The 24,317-nt window shown below is 45.0% G+C and overlaps 1 protein-coding gene across 3 annotated transcripts in view; it reads left to right on the forward strand.

The window, feature by feature from the left end:
- LOC143275874 (uncharacterized) overlaps nt 1-17,867 on the forward strand; it is a 30,118-nt gene extending 12,251 nt beyond the window's left edge. The window contains exons 5-7 of one of the 3 annotated variants that reach the window (XM_076580175.1): nt 3,041-3,136; nt 4,275-4,307; nt 17,820-17,867. In XM_076580175.1, coding sequence (XP_076436290.1) covers nt 3,041-3,082 — 42 coding nt within the window. In that variant the 3' untranslated portion in view covers nt 3,083-3,136; nt 4,275-4,307; nt 17,820-17,867. Of the gene's footprint in view, nt 1-3,040; nt 3,137-4,274; nt 4,308-6,815; nt 6,853-17,819 lie in introns of those variants that run through there. The other 2 variants (XM_076580177.1, XM_076580176.1) reach the window with 2 other exon arrangements.
- The last annotated feature ends 6,450 nt before the right edge of the window (nt 17,868-24,317 follow it).

Here is a 24,317-nt window from a genome sequence, read left to right on the forward strand (position 1 = left end):
AACGGACCGACGTGCATACGCGCCCTGGACTCGAGCCTGCATGCCTTCATGGAATTGGCTGACCAAGGAAATAAATTTCTGAGGGCATCCATACTTGGCCATGATCTTCCATAGACCCTCTCTACTCAAGGTGTTGAAGGCCTTGGTTAGGTCGACATAGGTGAACAGATTAGCATTTTGCTCCTGACATTTCTCTTGCCGCTGCCTTGCAGCAGACACCATGTCGATGGTTCCACGCTCTTTCTGGAATCCACACTGGCTCTCAGGCAAATGACCTTGGCCAAGGTTTGCTGTGAGGCGGTTTAGTAGGATTCTGGCAAGTATCTTGCCTGCGATTGAGAACAAGGAAATGCCCCGATGGTTATCACAGGCTTGCCGGTTCCCCTTTCGCTTGTACAAGTGAATGATAGAGGCATCTTTGAAATCCTGGGGGAGCGTCTCTTCTTTCCACATGTGTGAGTACAGCTGATGGAGCTTCTCAGTCAGCACAGTGCCTCCATCCTTGTAGACATCTGCTGGTATGGGGTCTGAGCCAGGTGCTTTGCCACTGGATAGCAGACGGATTGCTTTCTGGGTCTCAAGAAGTGTTGGCGGATCGTCCAGTGCTTCGTTGATGGGGACTTGTGGGAGACGGTCTGTGGCTTCATCATTATGGAGGAAGGGCGATTTAAGACCTTGTTGAAGTGCTCAGCCCAGCGTTCGAGAATTTTCTCCTTGTCGGTGGTCAAGGTATTCCCATCTGCACTGAGGAAGGGGGATGATCCTGAGGATGTGGGGCCGTAGACTTCTTTTAAGGCATCATAGAACCTCTTCATATCATGCCTGTCAGCATATCCCTGGATCTCATCTGCTTTGTCACTCAGCCACTTATCCTGCATCTGACGTAACTTTTGCTGAACAGTCCTGTGGATGGCATTGTACGCATCCTTTTTTGATGTGGACTTTGGGTTGCTCAGGTAGGCTTGATGCAGACGGTGTTTCTCATCCAGAAGCTGCTTGATTTCATCACAGTTTTCATCAAACCAGTCTTTGTGCTTTCTGGTCACTGGTCCCAGGGTCTCTGAAGCTGTACTATAGATCAGCTCGCGCAGGGTCCTCCAGTCAGACTCCACATTCAGGTTGTCCAGAGAGGCGGATTCCAGACGATCTTCCAGCAGCTCCACAAAGGTCTGTTTGATGGTGATGTTTTTTCAGCTTAGCGATGTTGAACCATTTTGGAGCCTTCTGGCCTTGGGGGCGTCTCTTGGGTTGGATTCGAATATTCAGCTTCGAGACTACTAAGCGATGGTCTGTCCAACACTCGGCGCCGCACATGGTCTTTGTCACATGTACATCTTGCCTATCCCTTTTCCTGACGATGATGTAATCGATGAGATGCCAGTGCTTTGAGCGAGGGTGCATCCATGATGTCCTGTTACGGGTAGGGAGGCAGAAAACTGTGTTGGTTAACAGCATTTCTTGCTCTGCACAGGTCTGAAGCAAAAGCAATCCATTTGGGTTGCAGTGGCCCACGCCGTGCTTTCCAGTCACACCATCCCAGGAGATGTAGTCAGAGCTAACTCTAGCATTGAAGTCCCCATGAATGATGAGCTTGTCTGCTTTCGGGATAGCAGCAATGACAGAGTGAAGGTCCTCGTAGAACTTCGCCTTCACCGGGTTGGTCATGGTTGGGGCGTAGGCACTGACAATGGTGAGGTGCTTCTGGTCAGATGCCAGCGGGAGTTTCATGGTCATAAGCCTATCGTTGACTCCCTTTGGGATTCCAGCTAGCTTGCTGACAAGTGCTGTTTTTACTGCAAAACCAACGCCAGCCTTGCGTCGCTCTTCGCTTCCTCATCCACTCCAGAAGAAGGTGTAACCAGATCCCCGTTCATTGAGCTCGCCTTCGCCTGCAAGCCGAGTCTCACTCAAGGCTGCAAGGCTGCGATGTCGATGTTGTATCTGGCGAGTTCGGATGCAACAAGTGCCCTCCTCCTTTGGGGTCTGTCCGCGTCATCTCTGTCCAGGAGAGTCCGTATGTTCCAAGCACCAATGGTGAGAGGAACGATCCTTGTTTTTTTCTTTTCTGTCTCTTTGTTTCGACCGCTGATGTAGGGTCCCCGCCAGCCGCGGTATGCTGGCCAGGGTGATATGGAGCAGGCAATTTTTAGGGCACCTTTTCCAGCCCCTTCCTCATGCCAGGGAGGTGAGCAGTGCATTCCTAAAGAGGGCTGCTCAGACGGCTGCCGAGCTCCATCGCTGCTCCTCAGTGTCGATGAAGAACGACCCTATGGCCTGAGCCGCCTGCGTGCAGGTCCGCGGCTGCGACTGCCAGTGTACCCACACCTGTCGTTAAGTCGCTTGCCTGTCGCCACAGGACTTGGGGGTGATGAAAGGATGAAGGATGAAAGGTCATTAAGGATGACTGATGACTTGCGCGATGAGTTTGTTTAAAGTGAAGAGGAGTTGCGCAACATCGACCTTACTTTCTCGTCCGGGTCCACCAATTTCCAGTGGCAAGACTAAGTCGAGATGACTGGAGGATGAGCACGGATGCAGTGGATGACCAAGATATCCTTTCGATGTCTTATCTTGCTGTCTGCACTCCACAGTGCGTTGCTGTAACTGCCTTCCTCTCCGTTGAACCAGTAAGTTTCTTCTGCAGATTCAGCCGGATCCAGACTTCACATGCAAGGGTAGACACACCCCAGAGGCCAACTGCGTGTGGCATGCACACAGTACGGTGGAGCCAGATGGCCGTCGGTGGCTCTCCTGAGCCAGCGCCCTTTTATGGACCTCGTTTTTAATTCCATAAAGGTGTCTAGCCACCCGCCTCACCAGTCCCGGAAGGGAGCAGTGGGAGTGCCGGTTTAGTCGCCGGCAACCCAACCCTGAACAGGTTGTACTGGATTACAGGTTACCAGTAGCAGATCTAATGACCTGACCTGACACCAACAGAAGTGCATCAAATATACAGATGGCTGACTGATGTTATATTTGTGATTAACCTTTTCTTCACACATGTTTTTATTACCACATAGTAACATCTCTTGTGTGACAGGGAAGAATGGGAAAGACACAGAAAGTGGCCTCAGCATCCTAAATATTGTCATCTTGGTCATGGTCATCATCATCATCATCATCATCATTGTCTTCGGTAAGTTTAATGGACTGTATCTCTGGTAAGTTTAATGGACTGTATCTCTGATTCTGAATTCAGCTGAAGGTTTTGCGGATAAGAAATGAAGGAGATTTTCAAGGCCTTGAAATTGATTGAAACTGTAAGCGCTTTGTGTAAGAAAGACTTTGAGTCGGAAGTGCATTTGCATATGAATATTATGGAAGTCTTGTAAAAGTCAGTGTCAAAATGTTGCTGGATTAGAGAAACTCTCTTCCTGGGGTGGGTTACATAAGCAATCTTAGCGGGGACTGAGTTTGCTTGGTGGAAAGAATTTTCCTATGTGTACTCTCATTCCACAGAATGTAAGAACTTCTTGGCGTGCTGCCATCTTAGGGCAAGCTAAACTCATGGCGCTATGCAGACTTAGGGTGTGCTAACTGAGATCGCCAGTGCAATCCAGCCCTGCTCTGCAAATTTAAGACAGCATGATACAACATTGCTCATGCATAACTGAAAAAACAGCAGAAGAATGAAACGGAGGAGGAAGATCAGTGATGGACTTCTCTAACTAGGCTGTCAGTGTGTTGATTGTGTTTTGATATTAAAGTCAGGGGTTTGAATTGGCGAGGAAAAACTTGTTGACTTCCCTCAGGCCTTCAGGCCTCCAGGAACTCCCTGCAGCTGCAAAGGCTGCTCTTTCCAAGGTTGCTAGATAGATAAAGTATTTTCGGAGAAAATGAATTTGTTATACTCTCTCACAATCACACACACACACACACACACACACACACATCTCTAAACACGGTGCTGTTACATAGTCTCATGCTGTCAGACATGTGAGCCAAAAAAGTAGACATGCAAAGTGTAATACCTGTCAGTTTGCTTATCAATAATTCCTTGTTGAAGAAAATTTTCGGCTTGATAAAAGAATCAGCAACATACTTTAAATGTTTGGAACAATTTAAAAACTGCATGTATGTAGGTGAAGACTGATTAATTTGGACATTTGTAATTACCCAGATTCGTCTGCATTTCAATGGACAGGTGTTCAAAATGGAGTGATCTGAAAACAGTTGCTACCCACAACTATAGAGAATAATGTTATCAGTTTGAATTTTTTGTGTGCAAGCTTTTATGAATCATTTGGTTTTTGATTTGTTTTGTCTTGTTTCAGTTTCAGTCCTGTGTTATTTGAAGAGGAGAAAAAGTAAGTGACATTTTATTTAACAGTTAGTATTGTGGTGAGGTTGTGTGGGGATTATCTTTTCCCTTGTGATCAATGTTATTGTAGGTGCTGTCTGTGATACCCATGATGTGGAATATGGGTGTTTGATGCTTTGAAGGGAGTGCATGGATGAAACAGGTAAACCAGACTTTAGTGTGTTTCTGTTGTCATGACAAGAGAGAATGAGACAAATGATGAATTCGTATGATGCATCAGTTGATGATGATGATGATGATGATATGGATACTTATACAGCACCTATCCTCGGTCAGAAACCAAGCTCTAAGCGCTTTACAAACCGAGTAAATTTGCACAACAGTCTGCCTACCTGGGTAGAACTTACTGACAGCTGCCATTAGGCACTCATCATTCGTTTCCTGTGTCATTCAATCAGGTTTAAATCACACACACACACACACACACGCATGCACACACATGTAACATTTTATGTTTATGACCATTTTGTCTATTTACCCCATCATATAGGCAGCCATACTCCGTTTTGGGGGTGTGCATGCTGGTTATGTTCTCAAATGCTGACATGGATTACAGGATATTTAAAGTGCATATTTGATCTTCTGTATGTGTGTACACAGTTTCACAGTTCACAGATTTTCTCTGAATAGAATGGATGTGCCATTCTTGATAAAAGGAAAACTGAGAGGTCTGACTAATATGTATTTTTTTTATGGAGAGCGTGTTGTTGAGAGTATTTCAGAGACAACTGACCTTTTCTGTTTCCCAAGGTGAAATAACACAAAAGTTCAATTTCTAACCACACAGCACTATACCCGCGCTTCCACAGATGCGTGTGGTGAAAACAGTTCAGGGGGGAAATCTCTTTACAAAATGAGAAGAGTGAATGGAGACAAAAGTAATGTGAGAATGAGTAAGTGTTTCCTGTTGCAACACCAAGTCAAACAAAAAATAGCTCCAACATGAAGCTGGCATCATGACCATAATGAAGACAGGAAAATTTCCACACACAGGTCACTCTGTCATGCCATGTCAGAAATCAAAGATGAGACACAAGCCCTCCAGCCTGTTAGGCGAGCAGCCACTCTCACTGAATTCCTGGGGGAGAGGGGTGTTCTTTTAGTGCATCTGGTGCTTCGTATAATGCTTGATTTATAATCCTATGGTGTGTGTCAAAATGCTATGTTTGAATTAAAAAAAAAAAAATTATATATACTGAAGTGGTGGTTAAGTGTTTTGGGTGGTGTGGGAGTGGGGGTTGTGTGTGTACAGGCTTTGAATGCACACACACACACACACACACACACACACACACACACACACACACACACACACACACATATATATTATATATATATGTGTGTTTGTGTGTGTGTGTGTGTGTGTGTGTGTTTTGTATTTTGTGTTTTATATGTTGTATAGTGTAGTTTGGCATGGGTAAAATATCCCCCGTCACCACCCTATCTGATCCCTCCCCTTCTCCCCCCCCCCCCTTTACACCCTCCTCTTTGCCCTTCCTACCCTCTCTGAGGCCTTCCTCTTGCTAATGCTGCCCTTCTCCCCTCTGTCTGTGATCAGTGGGCTTGCTGTAGCCTCTCTCCACGCTACCTCTGTCTATGTTCAGTGGGCTTGCTGTAGCCTCTCTCCATGCTACCTCTGTCTATGATCAGTGGGCTTGCTGTAGCCTCTCTCCACGCTACCTCTGTCTATGATCAGTGGGCTTGCTGTAGCCTCTCTCCACGCTACCTCTGTCTATGATCAGTGGGCTTGCTGTAGTTTCTCTCCACGCTGCCTGTGTCTATGATCAGTGGGCTTGTTGTAGCCTCTCTCCACGCTACCTCTGTCTGTGTTCAGTGGGCTTGCTGTAGCCTCTCTCCACGCTACCTCTGTCTATGTTCAGTGGGCTTGTTGTAGCCTCTCTCCACGCTACCTTTCTCTTTTGATATTAAAGTCAGGGGTTTGAATTGGCGAGGAAAAACTTGTTGACTTCCCTCAGGCCTTCAGGCCTCCAGGAACTCCCTGCAGCTGCAAAGGCTGCTCTTTCCAAGGTTGCTAGATAGATAAAGTATTTTCGGAGAAAATGAATTTGTTATACTCTCTCACAATCACACACACACACACACACACACACATCTCTAAACACGGTGCTGTTACATAGTCTCATGCTGTCAGACATGTGAGCCAAAAAAGTAGACATGCAAAGTGTAATACCTGTCAGTTTGCTTATCAATAATTCCTTGTTGAAGAAAATTTTCGGCTTGATAAAAGAATCAGCAACATACTTTAAATGTTTGGAACAATTTAAAAACTGCATGTATGTAAGTGAAGACTGATTAATTTGGACATTTGTAATTACCCAGATTCGTCTGCATTTCAATGGACAGGTGTTCAAAATGGAGTGATCTGAAAACAGTTGCTACCCACAACTATAGAGAATAATGTTATCAGTTTGAATTTTTTGTGTGCAAGCTTTTATGAATCATTTGGTTTTTGATTTGTTTTGTCTTGTTTCAGTTTCAGTCCTGTGTTATTTGAAGAGGAGAAAAAGTAAGTGACATTTTATTTAACAGTTAGTATTGTGGTGAGGTTGTGTGGGGATTATCTTTTCCCTTGTGATCAATGTTATTGTAGGTGCTGTCTGTGATACCCATGATGTGGAATATGGGTGTTTGATGCTTTGAAGGGAGTGCATGGATGAAACAGGTAAACCAGACTTTAGTGTGTTTCTGTTGTCATGACAAGAGAGAATGAGACAAATGATGAATTCGTATGATGCATCAGTTGATGATGATGATGATGATGATATGGATACTTATACAGCACCTATCCTCGGTCAGAAACCAAGCTCTAAGCGCTTTACAAACCGAGTAAATTTGCACAACAGTCTGCCTACCTGGGTAGAACTTACTGACAGCTGCCATTAGGCACTCATCATTCGTTTCCTGTGTCATTCAATCAGGTTTAAATCACACACACACACACACACACGCATGCACACACATGTAACATTTTATGTTTATGACCATTTTGTCTATTTACCCCATCATATAGGCAGCCATACTCCGTTTTGGGGGTGTGCATGCTGGTTATGTTCTCAAATGCTGACATGGATTACAGGATATTTAAAGTGCATATTTGATCTTCTGTATGTGTGTACACAGTTTCACAGTTCACAGATTTTCTCTGAATAGAATGGATGTGCCATTCTTGATAAAAGGAAAACTGAGAGGTCTGACTAATATGTATTTTTTTTATGGAGAGCGTGTTGTTGAGAGTATTTCAGAGACAACTGACCTTTTCTGTTTCCCAAGGTGAAATAACACAAAAGTTCAATTTCTAACCACACAGCACTATACCCGCGCTTCCACAGATGCGTGTGGTGAAAACAGTTCAGGGGGGAAATCTCTTTACAAAATGAGAAGAGTGAATGGAGACAAAAGCAATGTGAGAATGAGTAAGTGTTTCCTGTTGCAACACCAAGTCAAACAAAAAATAGCTCCAACATGAAGCTGGCATCATGACCATAATGAAGACAGGAAAATTTCCACACACAGGTCACTCTGTCATGCCATGTCAGAAATCAAAGATGAGACACAAGCCCTCCAGCCTGTTAGGCGAGCAGCCACTCTCACTGAATTCCTGGGGGAGAGGGGTGTTCTTTTAGTGCATCTGGTGCTTCGTATAATGCTTGATTTATAATCCTATGGTGTGTGTCAAAATGCTATGTTTGAATTAAAAAAAAAAAAATTATATATACTGAAGTGGTGGTTAAGTGTTTTGGGTGGTGTGGGAGTGGGGGTTGTGTGTGTACAGGCTTTGAATGCACACACACACACACACACACACACACACACACACACACACACATATATATTATATATATATGTGTGTTTGTGTGTGTGTGTGTGTGTGTGTGTGTTTTGTATTTTGTGTTTTATATGTTGTATAGTGTAGTTTGGCATGGGTAAAATATCCCCCGTCACCACCCTATCTGATCCCTCCCCTTCTCCCCCCCCCCCCTTTACACCCTCCTCTTTGCCCTTCCTACCCTCTCTGAGGCCTTCCTCTTGCTAATGCTGCCCTTCTCCCCTCTGTCTGTGATCAGTGGGCTTGCTGTAGCCTCTCTCCACGCTACCTCTGTCTGTGATCAGTGGGCTTGTTGTAGCCTCTCTCCACGCTACCTCTGTCTATGTTCAGTGGGCTTGCTGTAGCCTCTCTCCACGCTACCTCTGTCTATGTTCAGTGGGCTTGCTGTAGACTCTCTCCACGCTACCTCTGTCTATGATCAGTGGGCTTGCTGTAGCCTCTCTCCACGCTACCTCTGTCTATGATCAGTGGGCTTGCTGTAGCCTCTCTCCACGCTACCTCTGTCTGTGATCAGTGGGCTTGTTGTAGCCTCTCTCCACGCTACCTCTGTCTATGTTCAGTGGGCTTGCTGTAGCCTCTCTCCACGCTACCTCTGTCTATGTTCAGTGGGCTTGCTGTAGCCTCTCTCCATGCTACCTCTGTCTATGATCAGTGGGCTTGCTGTAGCCTCTCTCCACGCTACCTCTGTCTATGATCAGTGGGCTTGCTGTAGCCTCTCTCCACGCTACCTCTGTCTATGATCAGTGGGCTTGCTGTAGTTTCTCTCCACGCTGCCTGTGTCTATGATCAGTGGGCTTGTTGTAGCCTCTCTCCACGCTACCTCTGTCTGTGTTCAGTGGGCTTGCTGTAGCCTCTCTCCATGCTACCTCTATGATCAGTGGGCTTGCTGTATCCTCTCTCCACGCTACCTCTGTCTATGTTCAGTGGGCTTGTTGTAGCCTCTCTCCACGCTACCTCTGTCTATGTTCAGTGGGCTTGCTGTAGCCTCTCTCCACGCTACCTCTGTCTGTGATCAGTGGGCTTGCTGTAGCCTCTCTCCACGCTACCTCTATGATCAGTGGGCTTGCTGTAGCCTCTCTCCATGCTACCTCTGTCTGTGATCAGTGGGCTTGCTGTAGCCTCTCTCCACGCTACCTCTATGATCAGTGGGCTTGCTGTAGCCTCTCTCCACGCTACCTCTGTCTGTGATCAGTGGGCTTGCTGTAGCCTCTCTCCATGCTACCTCTGTATGATCAGTGGGCTTGCTGTAGCCTCTCTCCACGCTACCTCTGTCTATGATCAGTGGGCTTGCTGTAGCCTCTCTCCACGCTACCTCTGTCTGTGATCAGTGGGCTTGTTGTAGCCTCTCTCCACGCTACCTCTGTCTATCATCAGTGGGCTTGCTGTAGCCTCTCTCCACGCTACATCTATGATCAGTGGGCTTGCTGTAGCCTCTCTCCACGCTACCTCTGTCTATGATCAGTGGGCTTGCTGTAGCCTCTCTCCACGCTACCTCTGTCTGTGATCAGTGGGCTTGCTGTAGCCTCTCTCCACGCTACCTCTGTCTATGATCAGTGGGCTTGCTGTAGCCTCTCTCCACGCTACCTCTATGATCAGTGGGCTTGCTGTAGCCTCTCTCCACGCTATCTCTGTCTGTGATCAGTGGGCTTGCTGTAGCCTCTCTCCACGCTACCTCTGTCTATGATCAGTGGGCTTGCTGTAGCCTCTCTCCACGCTACCTCTGTCTATGATCAGTTGGCTTGCTGTAGCCTCTCTCCACGCTAGCTCTGTCTATGATCAGTGGGCTTGCTGTAGCCTCTCTCCACGTTACCGCTATGATCAGTGGGCTTGCTGTAGCCTCTCTCCATGCTACCTCTGTCTATGATCAGTGGGCTTGCTGTAGCCTCTCTCCACGCTACCTCTGTCTATGATCAGTGGGCTTGCTGTAGCCTCTCTCCACGCTACCTCTGCCTATGATCAGTGGGCTTGCTGTAGCCTCTCTCCACACTACCTCTGTCTGTGATCAGTGGGCTTACTGTAGCCTCTCTCCACGCTACCTCTGTCTATGATCAGTGGGCTTGCTGTAGCCTCTCTCCACGCTATCTCTATGATCAGTGGGCTTGCTGTAGCCTCTCTCCACGCTACCTCTGTCTGTGATCAGTTGGCTTGCTGTAGCCTCTCTCCACGCTACCTCTGCCTGTGATCAATGTGCTTGTTGTAGCCTCTCTCCACGCTACCTCTGTCTATGATCAGTGGGCTTGCTGTAGCCTCTCTCCACGCTACCTCTATGATCAGTGGGCTTGCTGTAGCCTCTCTCCACTCTACCTCTATGATCAGTGGGCTTGCTGTAGCCTCTCTCCACGCTACCTCTGTCTGTGATCAGTGGGCTTGCTGTAGCCTCTCTCCACGCTACCTCTGTCTATGATCAGTGGGCTTCCTGTAGCCTCTCTCCACGTTACCGCTATGATCAGTGGGCTTGCTGTAGCCTCTCTCCATGCTACCTCTGTCTATGATCAGTGGGCTTGCTGTAGCCTCTCTCCACGCTACCTCTGTCTATGATCAGTGGGCTTGCTGTAGCCTCTCTCCACGCTACCTCTGTCTATGATCAGTGGGCTTGCTGTAGCCTCTCTCCACGTTACCTCTATGATCAGTGGGCTTGCTGTAGCCTCTCTCCACGCTACCTCTGTCTGTGATCAGTTGGCTTGCTGTAGCCTCTCTCCACGCTACCTCTGCCTGTGATCAGTGGGCTTGCTGTAGCCTCTCTCCACGCTACCTCTGTCTGTGATCAGTTGACTTGCTGTAGCTTCTCTCCACGCTACCTCTGCCTGTGATTAATGGGCTTGTTGTAGCCTCTCTCCACTCTGCCTCTATGATCAGTGGGCTTGCTGTAGCCTCTCTCCACTCTACCTCTATGATCAGTGGGCTTGCTGTAGCCTCTCTCCACGCTACCTCTGTCTATGATCAGTGGGCTTGCTGTAGCCTCTGCCCACCCAACCTCCCTCCGTCTATGATCAATGGGCTTTTTCTTGTGTATGGTTTTATATTTTAGTATGATTTACTCCCATTGTACATGATTCGAGGGTCATTCAATAAATAAGGTGAATGTTTCGGTATAAGGACTTCTAATACAGATAGAAGCTTACTTTTTTTTTTTTTCAACGTAGTCTCCCAGCACTGTCACACACTTTTCCCATCTGTGCACAAGCTTCCGTATTCCCTCAGCATAAAAATCTTTGGACTGATGTCTCGGCCTGTTGCTCACAACACTTTTGACTTCATCGTCACTTTCAAACTTCGTGCCTCTCGTGAACGCTTTCAAGGGACCAAACAGGTGAAAGTCTGAAGGGGCAAGGTCTGGGCTGTAAGGGGGATGAGGGAGCAGTTCCCAGCCCAGCTCGTTGATGGTCTGCACCGTTCGGGCTGCTGTGTGAGGCCTTGCGTTGTCATGATGCAAGATGACTCCTTCTGACTGATGACCCCTGCGTTTGTTCTTTATGTCTTTCTTGACCTGCCTCAGCAGTTCACAGTAGTTGGCACTGTTCACAGTGCTTCCTTTCTCAAGGAATGAAATGGTGATTGGGCCTTGCATATCCCAAAAAACGGTGAGCATCACCTTCCTCGTGGACCACTGGGACTTGAACTTCTTCTTCACTGGAGAGCCTACGTGCTTCCACTCCATGGACTGCTGTTTGGACTCAGGCTCATAATGCCAAACCCATGTCTGGTTACATGTGACCACCTTCTTCAGAAACTCATCACCATCCTTCTCATAGCGGCAGAGACACTGCTGGGACAACTCGACCCTCCTCTGTTTGTGCAACCGTCATCGAAAAATTAAGACGCAGAAGAAACAAAAGAACGGCACTGAACAGGATGCAAACTATTCAGCCCCCATGGTGGAATACCGACACAGAGAGAGCCTGGATAGAAAAACATGCGGCTGTCAAACTTTGGCAAAAAGAAAGAACAAAACCATCTCCAGACAAAGATATTGAAACAAAAATGAAAGAAAAAACTAAACAGTTTGAAACCATTGCTCAAGAGGCCAAAAATGACAAGTGGAAACAGTTTTGCGAGGCACTCAGTTATGACTCAACATTGACAGAGTTCTGGCAATTTTATCGTCGCATGGAAGGGAAAACGTGCACAACAACAACCCCAGACATGGTAGACACTGACGGAACCAAGCTTAAGACAAACGAAGAAAAAGGATCCGCCCTGCTCAAACGTTTCATACAACAGAGCGATCAAAGAAACTTAGATGAGAAAAAGAAATATGTTGAGGAGTTAAACCAAACCCTTATGCAGACTGGACCTGATGATGACTTGACAATAGATGATCTAAATGAAGCAATAGCTAAATGCAAGAAAGAATCTGCCCCTGGCCCAGACAAAGTTCGCTACTCGGACATCAAGGAACTATCGGAAGAAGACAGAAGCAAACTTTTCAATCTATATCAAAACAGTTTCCACAATGGACATGTGCCGGAGGACTGGACACACAGCTTTTTAAAACCCATACCAAAACCAGGAAAGGACCATCATCAGGTAAGCGGCTACCGGATCCTAACCATGCAAAACATCGCTGGAAAGCTCATGGAACGCATGATAGCCAGAAAACTTGCAAGGGATCTTGAACACAGGCACATTCTCCCTTCAAATCAAGGTGGTTACAGAACAGGCAAGTCCACATGGGAAAATGCAGCTGCTTTTGCATATGAGGTGTATGAAGGATTTCAAAGGAAAGAAGAAACACTAGCAGTAGCAATCGACCTTGAAGATGCCTACAATAAAGTCCAGTTTGCACACCTCATGGAGCTGCTACTAAGGTATGGAGTAAGTTTGACACTGACAAGATGGATAGCAGCAGCGCTTCAGGAAAGAACCGTCGTCCTACGCCTCGGAGATTGGATGTCTGCACCTTCTAAACTATCCATGGGACTGCCACAAGGGTCTCCGCTCTCTCCTGTCCTCTACAATGTCTACACGAAGGGCCTTGCAGACTTAAACAACAATGGAATAGCTCGGGTGCTTACTCTTGCGGATGATGGCCTGGTCTTCAAAACTTCGAAAGATGCTCAGGAAAGAACCAAAGCCGTCCAGAAACAACTAAACAATATTGCTCAATGGTGCAAAGACACAGGATCTTCCATCAATCCAGCGAAAGCCCAAACGTTGCTGTGCACCCTGAACAACAGAACCGCGAGCAAAGCACCACCTTCTGTGTCATTCGATGGGATTCAGATCGAGAAAACTGAATGCCTATGCTACCTAGGAATACACTTCGACAGGATGCTGACCTTCAGAAAACATACGGAAAATACTGTTCTCAAATGCAAAAAAGGCCTTTCAGTCTTAAAGGCAATGGCAACCAAAGGTATTGAACAACGCCACCTCTTCCTGCTATACCAATCACTCGTCCTCAGTGTGATCGACTACGGACTTGGGCTAACAACACCGTCTCAAAGCAACCTCCTAAAATTAGAAAGAGTACAAAATGAAGCTATGAGGCTGATCCTTGGAACAACAAAAGACACGCCCACAGAAACCATGCGATACCTGCTTGACCTTCCTTCAGTGCAGGCCAGAAACAAGTTAGAACAGGTCAAGACCTACTTCAAAGCATTAGAAAACCCTCAAAACCCACTGCATGATGCAGTCAAAGAACCAAAAGGCAGCCGTCTAGGGCGAGGAAGATCATGGATGGGGCAAGCAGAAGACACAATCCAGCTAGTATGCCGACTACAAGACCTGAAAGAAACAAAAGAATGGGAGAAAACCCCCGAAAACCTCAACCATCTATTCAACACAGCCATTTCACCCACTCTAGGAAGACATTGTCGGGAATGGCCAGAGGGCAAAACTGATGCGGAAGTGAAGCTACTCATAGAAGAAACAGTAAAGAAGAGGACATCATCATATACACAGATGGCTCAGTCACCAAAGACCAATCCGGTTGGGGATTCACTGCGAAACAAAATGGAAAAACAGTTAGGGAAGAGAATGCTGCCTACAAAGTCACAACCTCCAGCCTAACGATGGAAGTTGAAGCTGTGACACATGCCCTCCAGTGGCTATCATCCATCCATACGCCCGGAAACCAACATGCCATGATTCTAACAGACTCAATGAACCTCATACAGAAAATTGAAAACGGAATGGGAAGCCCAGAGTGGCATAAGGCAATGCGCAACTTTCAGATAAAAAAAATCACATGGTCATACTGCCCGGGACATGCAGGAGTTAAGGGAAATGAGCGAGCTGACAGACTTGCTGGTAACGCAACACCAACGAGCGGCCTACATCTAGGAAAATCGGAAATCCTCAGAAAAGTCAAAGAATATCAAGAAGAACAGGTACAAGGCCATCACACCATCGATCGCCTCAAAGAAATAAAAGCAGAGAGCGGGAGCGGCCGTAAGTCTAACATGAAAGGTAGAGCACGATGCTTTGCAAATCAAACAAATATCGGCATCATTTCCAAACCAACATTGCGCAAATTTCTTCAAAACGGAACAGAGTCTCTGTGGGCTTTTCCAAATACAGTAGACTGAGCAACACACTAGACGCCACATTCTTGGCATCAGAGATCTTTTCCCATCCCTCTTGCGGCCAATCAGTGGCAGCCTCTGTGCGTGTGTGTATGTGTGTGTTTGTGTGTATGTGTGGGTCTATGTTTTTGAGTGCGTTTGTGCATGCGTGAGTGTAAGTGTACACAAGTGTCAGGAGAGTTCTGTGCATGTGTGTGTGTGTGTGTGTGTGTGTGTGTGTGTGTGTGTGAGGGGGAGGTGGGGGTGCAGGGAGGAGGTGAGATAGAGGATGAGGTATGTGAGTGTATGCATGCCTACACTGTGGGAGCATCAGGATATTGGAACGTATATATTATATATATATCTTTGTATATATGTGTGTGGGGTTGGGGTGGGAGATATGGACGTGTGTGTGTGTGCTTGTACAAGTAAGTGTTCATCTGTGTGTGTGAGTGTGTGTGTGCGTGTGCGTGTTTGTGTGTGTGTGTGTGGGTGTGTGTGCCGTGGAAGCTGCGATACATAGACTAGAAACTCCGAGTGTGTGGAGGAGGGGGTAGAGGAGGTGCAGGGAAATTTGTGGTGTGTGTGTGTGTGTGTGTGTGTGTGTGTGTGTGTATTGGAGCTCATGTACGTTTATATGTATTTGACTGTGCTTTCATATCTATGAAACTGCGTTTTTGGGGCATATCTGTTATGCATGTGTGGGTGTATGTGTGAATGTGTGTCTTCATGTTTTATATTTATTTGCTTATTTATCATCATTGTTGTCTTATTTATTTAATTATTTATTTATTTATTATTATTATTATTATTATTATTATTATTTTATCATTATTTTCATTACTACTATCTTTTTTTTTTCTCCATCATAATTATTATTTATTTATTTATGTATGTACGCTTCTCTCTCTCTCTCTCTCTCTCTCTATATATATATATATATATATGTATATATATATATATACTTTTTTTTTCATTTTTTTTTTTTTCAAGGCCTGACTAAGCGCGTTGGGTTACGCTGCTGGTCAGGCATCTGCTTGGCAGATGTGGTGTAGCGTATATGGATTTGTCCGAACGCAGTGACGCCTCCTTGAGCTACTGATACTGATACTGATACTGTTTGTGCTCTGGAGTAAGCATCTTTGGCACCCACCGGCAGCTGACCTTCGAGTAGCCAAGGTCATCATGGACAATTTTGTGTGCTGTCCCAACAGATAAGCTCAAAGTCCTTGCAATGTCATCCACTGTCACCCTTCTGTCAGACTGAATGAGGTCATTGACTGATTCGATCACCTCAGGAGACCTCACTTCTGTAGGCCTTCCAGGCCTGTCTTCATCCTCAACACTGCTCCGTCCTTCTTTAAACAATTTAGCCCACTTGTAGACATTTTTTTGGCTGAAACATGTGGCACCATACACAGTTGACATTCTCCTATGAATTTCAACTGGTTTGCACCCTTCAGCAACCAAAAACTTGATAAATGACCGCTGTTCAATCCTGGAGCATGCTTCTTGGTCGGCCATCTTTGTTAATCGCCAAAACTCTCAAAGTTTTTTTTAATCTGCAAAACAAATTAAATCCATGTGAAAAAGAAGTAAAACACACAAAAAAAAAGAAAAAAAGTAAGCTTCTATCTGTATTAGAAGTCCTTATACCGAAAAATTCACCTTATTTATTGAAAGACCCCTCGTATAAAACCCTGTCAAATGTAGATATCAAAAAGAAAAAAAACTGGAACAGATACATATTTCTGTTTTTTTGGTTTTGTTGGTAGATTGTGTTGGGTTGTAGCACCCTCTTCAGAAACTTAAAACTATTTGTCTTGTACCTGGTGAGTGCATTAATGCCTTTGTTATTGATCTGCAGTGACTGGTTACTTTTCATATTGATTTTCTGCCTTTGTTATTGATCTGCGGTGACTGGTTACTTTTCATATTGATTTTCTGCCTTTGTTATTGATCTGCGGTGACTGGTTACTTTTCATATTGATTTTCTGTCTTTGTTATTGATCTGCGGTGACTGGTTACTTTTCATATTGATTTTCTGCCTTTGTTATTGATCTGCGGCCTTTGTTATTGATCTGCGGTGACTGGTTACATTTCATATTGATTTTCTGCCTTTGTTATTGATCTGCGGTGACTGGTTACATTTCATATTGATTTTCTGCCTTTGTTATTGATCTGCAGTGACTGGTTACTTTTCATATTGATTTTCTGCCTTTGTTATTGATCTGCAGTGACTGGTTACTTTTCATATTGATTTTCTGCCTTTGTTATTGATCTGCGGTGACCGGTTACTTTTCATATTGATTTTCTGTCTTTGTTATTGATCTGCGGTGACTGGTTACTTTTCATATTGATTTTCTGCCTTTGTTATTGATCTGCGGCCTTTGTTATTGATCTGCGGTGACTGGTTACATTTCATATTGATTTTCTGCCTTTGTTATTGATCTGCGGTGACTGGTTACATTTCATATTGATTTTCTGCCTTTGTTATTGATCTGCAGTGACTGGTTACTTTCCATATTGATTTTCTGCCTTTGTTATTGATCTGCAGTGACTGGTTACTTTTCATATTGATTTTCTGCCTTTGTTATTGATCTGCGGTGACTGGTTACTTTTCATATTGATTTTCTGCCTTTGTTATTGATCTGCGGCCTTTGTTATTGATCTGCGGTGACTGGTTACATTTCATATTGATTTTCTGCCTTTGTTATTGATCTGCGGTGACTGGTTACATTTCATATTGATTTTCTGCCTTTGTTATTGATCTGCGGTGACTGGTTACATTTCATATTGATTTTCTGCCTTTGTTATTGATCTGCGGTGACTGGTTACTTTTCATATTGATTTTCTGCCTTTGTTATTGATCTGCGGTGACTGGTTACTTTTCATATTGATTTTCTGCCTTTGTTATTGATCTGCGGCCTTTGTTATTGATCTGCGGTGACTGGTTACATTTCATATTGATTTTCTGCCTTTGTTATTGATCTGCGGTGACTGGTTACTTTTCATATTGATTTTCTGCCTTTGTTATTGATCTGCGGTGACTGGTTACATTTCATATTGATTTTCTGCCTTTGTTATTGATCTGCGGTGACTGGTTACATTTCATATTGATTTTCTTTCTTTTCAATCTCAGGGAACAGAAACAGAGTCCACAACCTTGATGATGTGGAGAGGAACGGTGAAGGTGAGGAATAACATAGAGTGGAGTGATGGCCTAGGGGTAACGCGTCCGCTTAGGAAGTGAGAGAACCTGAGCGTGCTGGTTCCAATCACGGCTCATCCGCCGATATTCTCTCCCCCTCCACTAGACCTTGAGTGGTGGTCTGGACGCTAGTCATTCGGATGAGATGATAAACCGAGGTCCCGTGTGCAGCATTCACTTAGCATACATAAAAGAACCCACGGCAACAAAAGAGTTGTTCCTGGCAAAATTCTCTAGAAAAATCCACTTCGATAGGAAAAACAAATAAAACTGCACACATGAAAACGTACAAAAAAAAAATGGGAGGCGCTGTAGTGTAGCGACGCGTTCTCCCTGGATCATGCTCTGAAATGGTCACATTTCGTGCAGGAGGGCCATCACCATTACCCCATATTTTGCCTTCCCAAGCAAAATGGATTTCCGGGAATGGAGTGATATTATGGCTTTGATATCATTGTCCTATTGAATGACGTAAAGTATAATATCATTGGTCCTGTAGTTTTTTTTGTTTAGCTACTTTTTGAGCCCCTCTTGTGTGTGTGTGTGTGTGTGTGTGTGTGTGTGTGTGTGTGTGTGTGTGTGAGCATATGTGAGTGCCCACGCATGCTTGTATGCGTTCCTGAGATGGAATTTCTCCAGAAACACAGAAGCCTCCAGAATCATTCTTTGAATCTGTTACGGAAACTTTTTGGGCATAAGTGTGTGTTTTGTCATTTTTCTCAACCAGCAGTAATTCTCTGACTAGTCCAGCTGGAGTCACTGTATTCACTTGGCATGTCACAACTGAAATAACTTTGCTTTGAAAGTCATTTGAAAGAAGAAAAAAAGGTTTCTTTGATCATTTGGTTATGCTCATATTTGATGAAAAGGAAATAAAATATTTTTGTACAAAGTTCTTGGTTTTGTATAATGAAAATAGAAATAAGAGGTCTGAAACCTGCTCTTACAGGTCTTTAAAGTCTCCAAACGTTTCTCAGGGATCACCCAATGTGAATCTGCAATAACCCATCATCAAATTTGACTTAAAAAAGAAAGAAACAATTGGTTCTTTCCACACATTCTAGTCGCAATGACAGTGCACATCTGGGAAGGGCACAAAAATGATAAAGAAGCCAAAAATGTTCCCAAAGTCTGTCTGGCTACTTATATTTTTTTGTTTCTCATTCAAAAAACTTTGCACGTTTATCTGATATACTGACACTGATTAGAATCAGTCGCTTTTTTTTCTTTTTCAGTTCAAACAGGAACTTCTTCTTCCATTTAGTATTGAAGTTACTCGGGTGCCGAAATCTTCCAGAAGAAATTTTACCAGTTTATTAGACATAAATCTGAATATACGACAGGAAAAATTATGTTTATAGTGGAATTCAAGTGAAACATTGAATTTTAAGATATAATTCGAAGCATATTAATGCTGTTGTGTTTTACACTCAGTGTGAAGGTCTTGCACTGTGTACATTCACCCAAGCATTCATTTTGTCAGAAAAACACAGTCACACACACGCATTTGCACATACATATTATGCACACATTGTGAAGCATACCACATATACAGTAGTACGTCCTGTTTGGATGGACATGCAACAGCAACATTTATTGCTGAGGGAAGATGTGAGTTCTGAAGTCAGACATAAGAGTCAAGGGGCTAACAGGTTGTCAGGGAGTCTGTTCCACGTCTTTGAGGCATAAAAAGAAAAAGACTTTTGTTTTTAGGTCTTAGTTCTGTCGTGATGTATTCTGAGAATTCAAGTATCAGAAAAAGAGTGGAGCTGACGAGATGAAGTGTAGATATGGAGGAGTTCAGAGATACTCTGGTCCAAACCCACTGACTGCAGAAGAAGTCAGAGTCGATAGCTTACAGTCTGTTCGATCAGAAACAGACAGCCACTGGAGAGTCTGTTTAATCAGAAACAGACAACCATTGGAGAGTCTGTTCGATCAGAAACAGACAACCATTGGAGAGTCTGTTGGATCAGAAACAAACAACTATTGGAGAGTCTGTTCGATCAGAAACAGACAACCATTAGAGAGATTGAAGGAGAGGAGAAATGTGGTTAGATTTAGAAACTCTGCAAGTGAGTCTGGCAGCATATTTTCAGTGGATTCATTGAAGTCTGTCCAACAGATATTTTCTAAGGTCAGCCAAAAGAGAATTACAGCAATCCATTCTTGACAGAACAAAAGTGCACACAAGTGTTTTGGTTGCATCAGTAGAGAGATAGTGGCGGATAGAACTGACCCTATGCAATTCCAGATAGGCAAATGTACAGATGATTTAAGTGTACTGTTGAAAGCTAAAAGACTGTTCAAGAATTTCTCCAAGACCGCGATCAGAAGAAGCAAATGAAACTGAAGAAGAAGAAAGAAGAAGAAAATGAAATGGGTGTGCTATTAATTAGAACAGCCTCAGGAAGAGAAGGGTGTTTGGGTTTGTATGTTTTGTCGTGGTTTTTTTTTTTTTTTTTTTTTTTTTTTTTGTGTGTGTGTGTGTGTGTGCCATTCACAGACTGTGTGTGTGTGTGTGGTTTTTTTTTTTAACAGGCTGCCATAAGTTGAGTCTTGTCAATATTTTGTTGCAGCTTATTGAGTCATCCAACCCTTTAGGCATGCAGTACACTTCCATATCTGATACACCAGTGCATCGGTTTCAGCTTTGGAGGCCGACTGATTAAGAAATCAAGAATTTTTATCAACAATTTAGCAACCTTTGATACAGAATTGGGTCTGTTAAAATCAAATTTGCACAAAACATGGGTTATGTTGTTTGTTTGTTTTGTTTTGTTGTTTTTTTTTTTTTGGGGGGGGGGGGGGGTGAAGTGAGGCCAACTTGAACTTTTGCCTTTGGAGCTCTTGAAGCTGACAGTGAGTAGCCTTTTTTTAATGGCATTTTGGATTGGATATGCAGGTGTTGATTTGTCTTTCAGTGTACAGTTAGTCTTTTCTGCTGATCACAATTCTGTGGGGAAAAAGTGACTTGTCCAGAGTGATGAAATTTGGCGATTAAACGAAGCAGAAAAAATATGATATAGACAGGGACAGTTTGTAAATTTGATGATAGTTCTATATTCTGATCGTAAACTATGAAATGCTGACTGAAGTGGCATGCATAAGCCAGAATAGTTCTGTTCCAGCACGTGGTCAACAAACACTAATTTCTGATGGTAAGCAAAAGTGTTATTTGGATGGTTATGTATGAACTGGTAACCACCCACTCCCATCTGTTACCCCCATCCCCCTCCACCCCTGGCATTTTCAGTCCTGTCGCACAGCAGGAGTCACACGTGAGCCGTGAAGGCTTCGCCTCTGTCACTGAGATAATGGCAGAATAAACTTCAGCAGACAAGGCATTAGTGTGGACTCATTGCCCTCCTTTTTTCTCCACTTCATGACCTAAATTACATTGTCAGTTCCCAACAGCAGAGCTGTTGTCTTTTGAAAGAGTAGTGGATGATTGGGAGGAAAAGCACAACTGAACTGTAGATTATTGATAAATGACACTTATTATTATGTACTTGTGAAAGTGTACTCAGATATAGGTTTACTACACACACGCACGCGTGCACACTCACCACACACACACACATACACACACACACACACACACACACACACACACACACACACACCAACCACACACACACACGTACACGCACGCGCACACACATACACACGTGCATGCACGCAAGCACGCACGCATGCAGACACACTCACACACACACACACACACACACACACACACACACCATGGCCACATATGTGCAAGAGCACAATATATTTGAATTGTAATTACTGTATGTCTCTGTCACAGAGAGATGAGCAGAATAAAAATAGACTGACACATAGCAATGCCAAATGGTGATGCCACAGGAACGGAATCTCTCATGGGTGCGAATGCAGATGAAGAGCCCTAGGATTGGAAGCAGCCAGCAGATCCAGCTAAATCTTCTTCATTGGTAGTCAGTCATCCAACAGAACTCATTGGGATGAAGCGATTTTATATAGTACCAATGGAGGATTGCATGTGATATATTTTGGGTATGAATGGATGTGTGTATAGGGAGAGAAAGGTGAGTGAATGTTAAACTTGGTAAATTTGTGATTTTGTTCCAACCATCGTATCATATTTACTGGTGTGGAATAATTCTTTATCATTGTGTGCCATTCATGACTGTCTTGTCTACAGAAATGAGGACTTTCCTGGAACCGGAGGATGATCAACAAACTCATCCAACAGAACATCAACCAGATCATCCACCTGCATATCCACCAGATCACCCACCTGCACACCCACCAGAACATCCACCTGCACACCCACCAGATCATCCACCTGCACATCCACCAGAACATCCACCTGCACAGCCACCAGATCTTCCACCAGAACATCCACCTGCACAGCCACCAGAACATCCACCTGCACACCCACCAGATCATCCACCTGCACACCCACCAGATCATCCATCAGAACATCCACCTGCATATCCACCAGAACATCCACCTGCACAGCCACCAGATCACCCACCAGAACATCCACCTGCGCACCCACCAGATCATCCACCAGAACATCCACCTGCACAGCCACCAGATCATCCACCAGAACATCCACCTGCACAGCCACCATATCATCCACCTGCGCAGCCACCAGATCATCCACCTGCACAGCCACCAGAACATCCACCTGCACAGCCACCAGATCATCCACCTGCACACCCACTAGATCATGCACCAAAACATCCACCTGCACACCCACCAGATCATCCACCAGAACATCCACCTGCACACTCACCAGAACATCCACCTGCACAGCCACCAGATCACCCACCTGCACAGCCACCAGATCATCCATCAGAACATCCACCAGATCATCCACCTGCACAGCCACCAGATCATCCACCTCCACAGCCACCAGATCATCCACCAGAACATCCATCAGAACATCCACCTGCACACCCACCAGAACATCCACCTGCACACCCACCAGATTACCCACCTGCACAGCCACCAGATCAGCCACTAGAACATCCACCTGCACAGCCACCAGATCATCCATCTGCACAGCCACCAGATTATCCACCAGAACCTCCACCTGCACACCCACTAGAACATCCACCTGCACACCCACCAGATCACCCACCTGCACAGCCACCAGATCATCCTTCAGAACATCCACCTGCACAGCCACCAGATCATCCATCAGAACATCCACCTGCACATCCATCAGAACATCCACCTGCACAGCCACCAGATCATCCACCTGCACACCCACCAGAACATCCACCTGCACACCCACCAGATCATCCACCTGCACAGCCACCAGAACATCCACCTGCACACCCACCAGATCATCCACCTGCACAGCCACCAGAACATCCACCAGAACATCAACCTGCACACCCACCAGATCATCCACCTACACACCCACTAGATCATCCACCTGCACACCCACCAGAACATCCACCAGATCATCCACCACAACATCCACCTGATCATCCACCAGAAAATCCATCTGCACAGCCACCAGATCAACTGGAGACTGATCAACCAGCTTATCCACCAGAACATCTACCAGCATCTCCTCCGTCATCTCCACCAGCAACTCCACCATCATCACCGTCTTCGTTACCTGCATTTTCACTAGGTAAATTTGTTGATTTATTCTTACTTCTGTACCATTATATTTGTAGCTGCGGAACAATCCTTTCTCAGTATAGCAATTTATGGCTGTCTTGTCAACAGTAATGGATATCCAGCCACCTTCTCTACCACAGCTAGCCATTCCACCAATTCATCCACCAGAACAACTGTGTGAACATCCACCTGCACACCCAATAGAACGTCCACCTGCACACCCACCAGGTTATCCACCAGATCATCCACCAGAACATCCACCTGCACACCCACCAGAACATCCACCTGCGCACCTACCAGATCATCCACCAGAACATCCACCTGCACACCCACCAGATCATCCATCAGTACATCTACCTGCACACCCACCAGTTCATCCACCATCACACTCATCAGATTATCCACCAGATCATCAACCAGAACATCCACCTACACAGCCACCAGAATATCCACATGCACACCCACCAAATCATCAACTAGAACATCCATTGGAACATCCACCAGATCATCCACCAGAACATACACCTGCACATCCACCAGAACATACACCTGTACATCCACCTGCACACCCACCAGAACATCCATCAGAACATCCACACGCACACCAACCTGAACGTCCATCAGAACATCCACCTGCACGCCAACTAGAACATCCATCAGAACATCCACCTGCACACCCACCAGTTCATCCACCAGAACATCCACCTACACACCCACTGGATGATCCACCAGAACATCCACCAGATCATCCACCTACACACCCACTGGATGATCCACCAGAACATCCACCAGATGATCCACCAG

This window comes from Babylonia areolata, chromosome 31 (assembly GCF_041734735.1).
Source record: "Babylonia areolata isolate BAREFJ2019XMU chromosome 31, ASM4173473v1, whole genome shotgun sequence".
Taxonomy (NCBI): domain Eukaryota; kingdom Metazoa; phylum Mollusca; class Gastropoda; order Neogastropoda; family Buccinidae; genus Babylonia; species Babylonia areolata.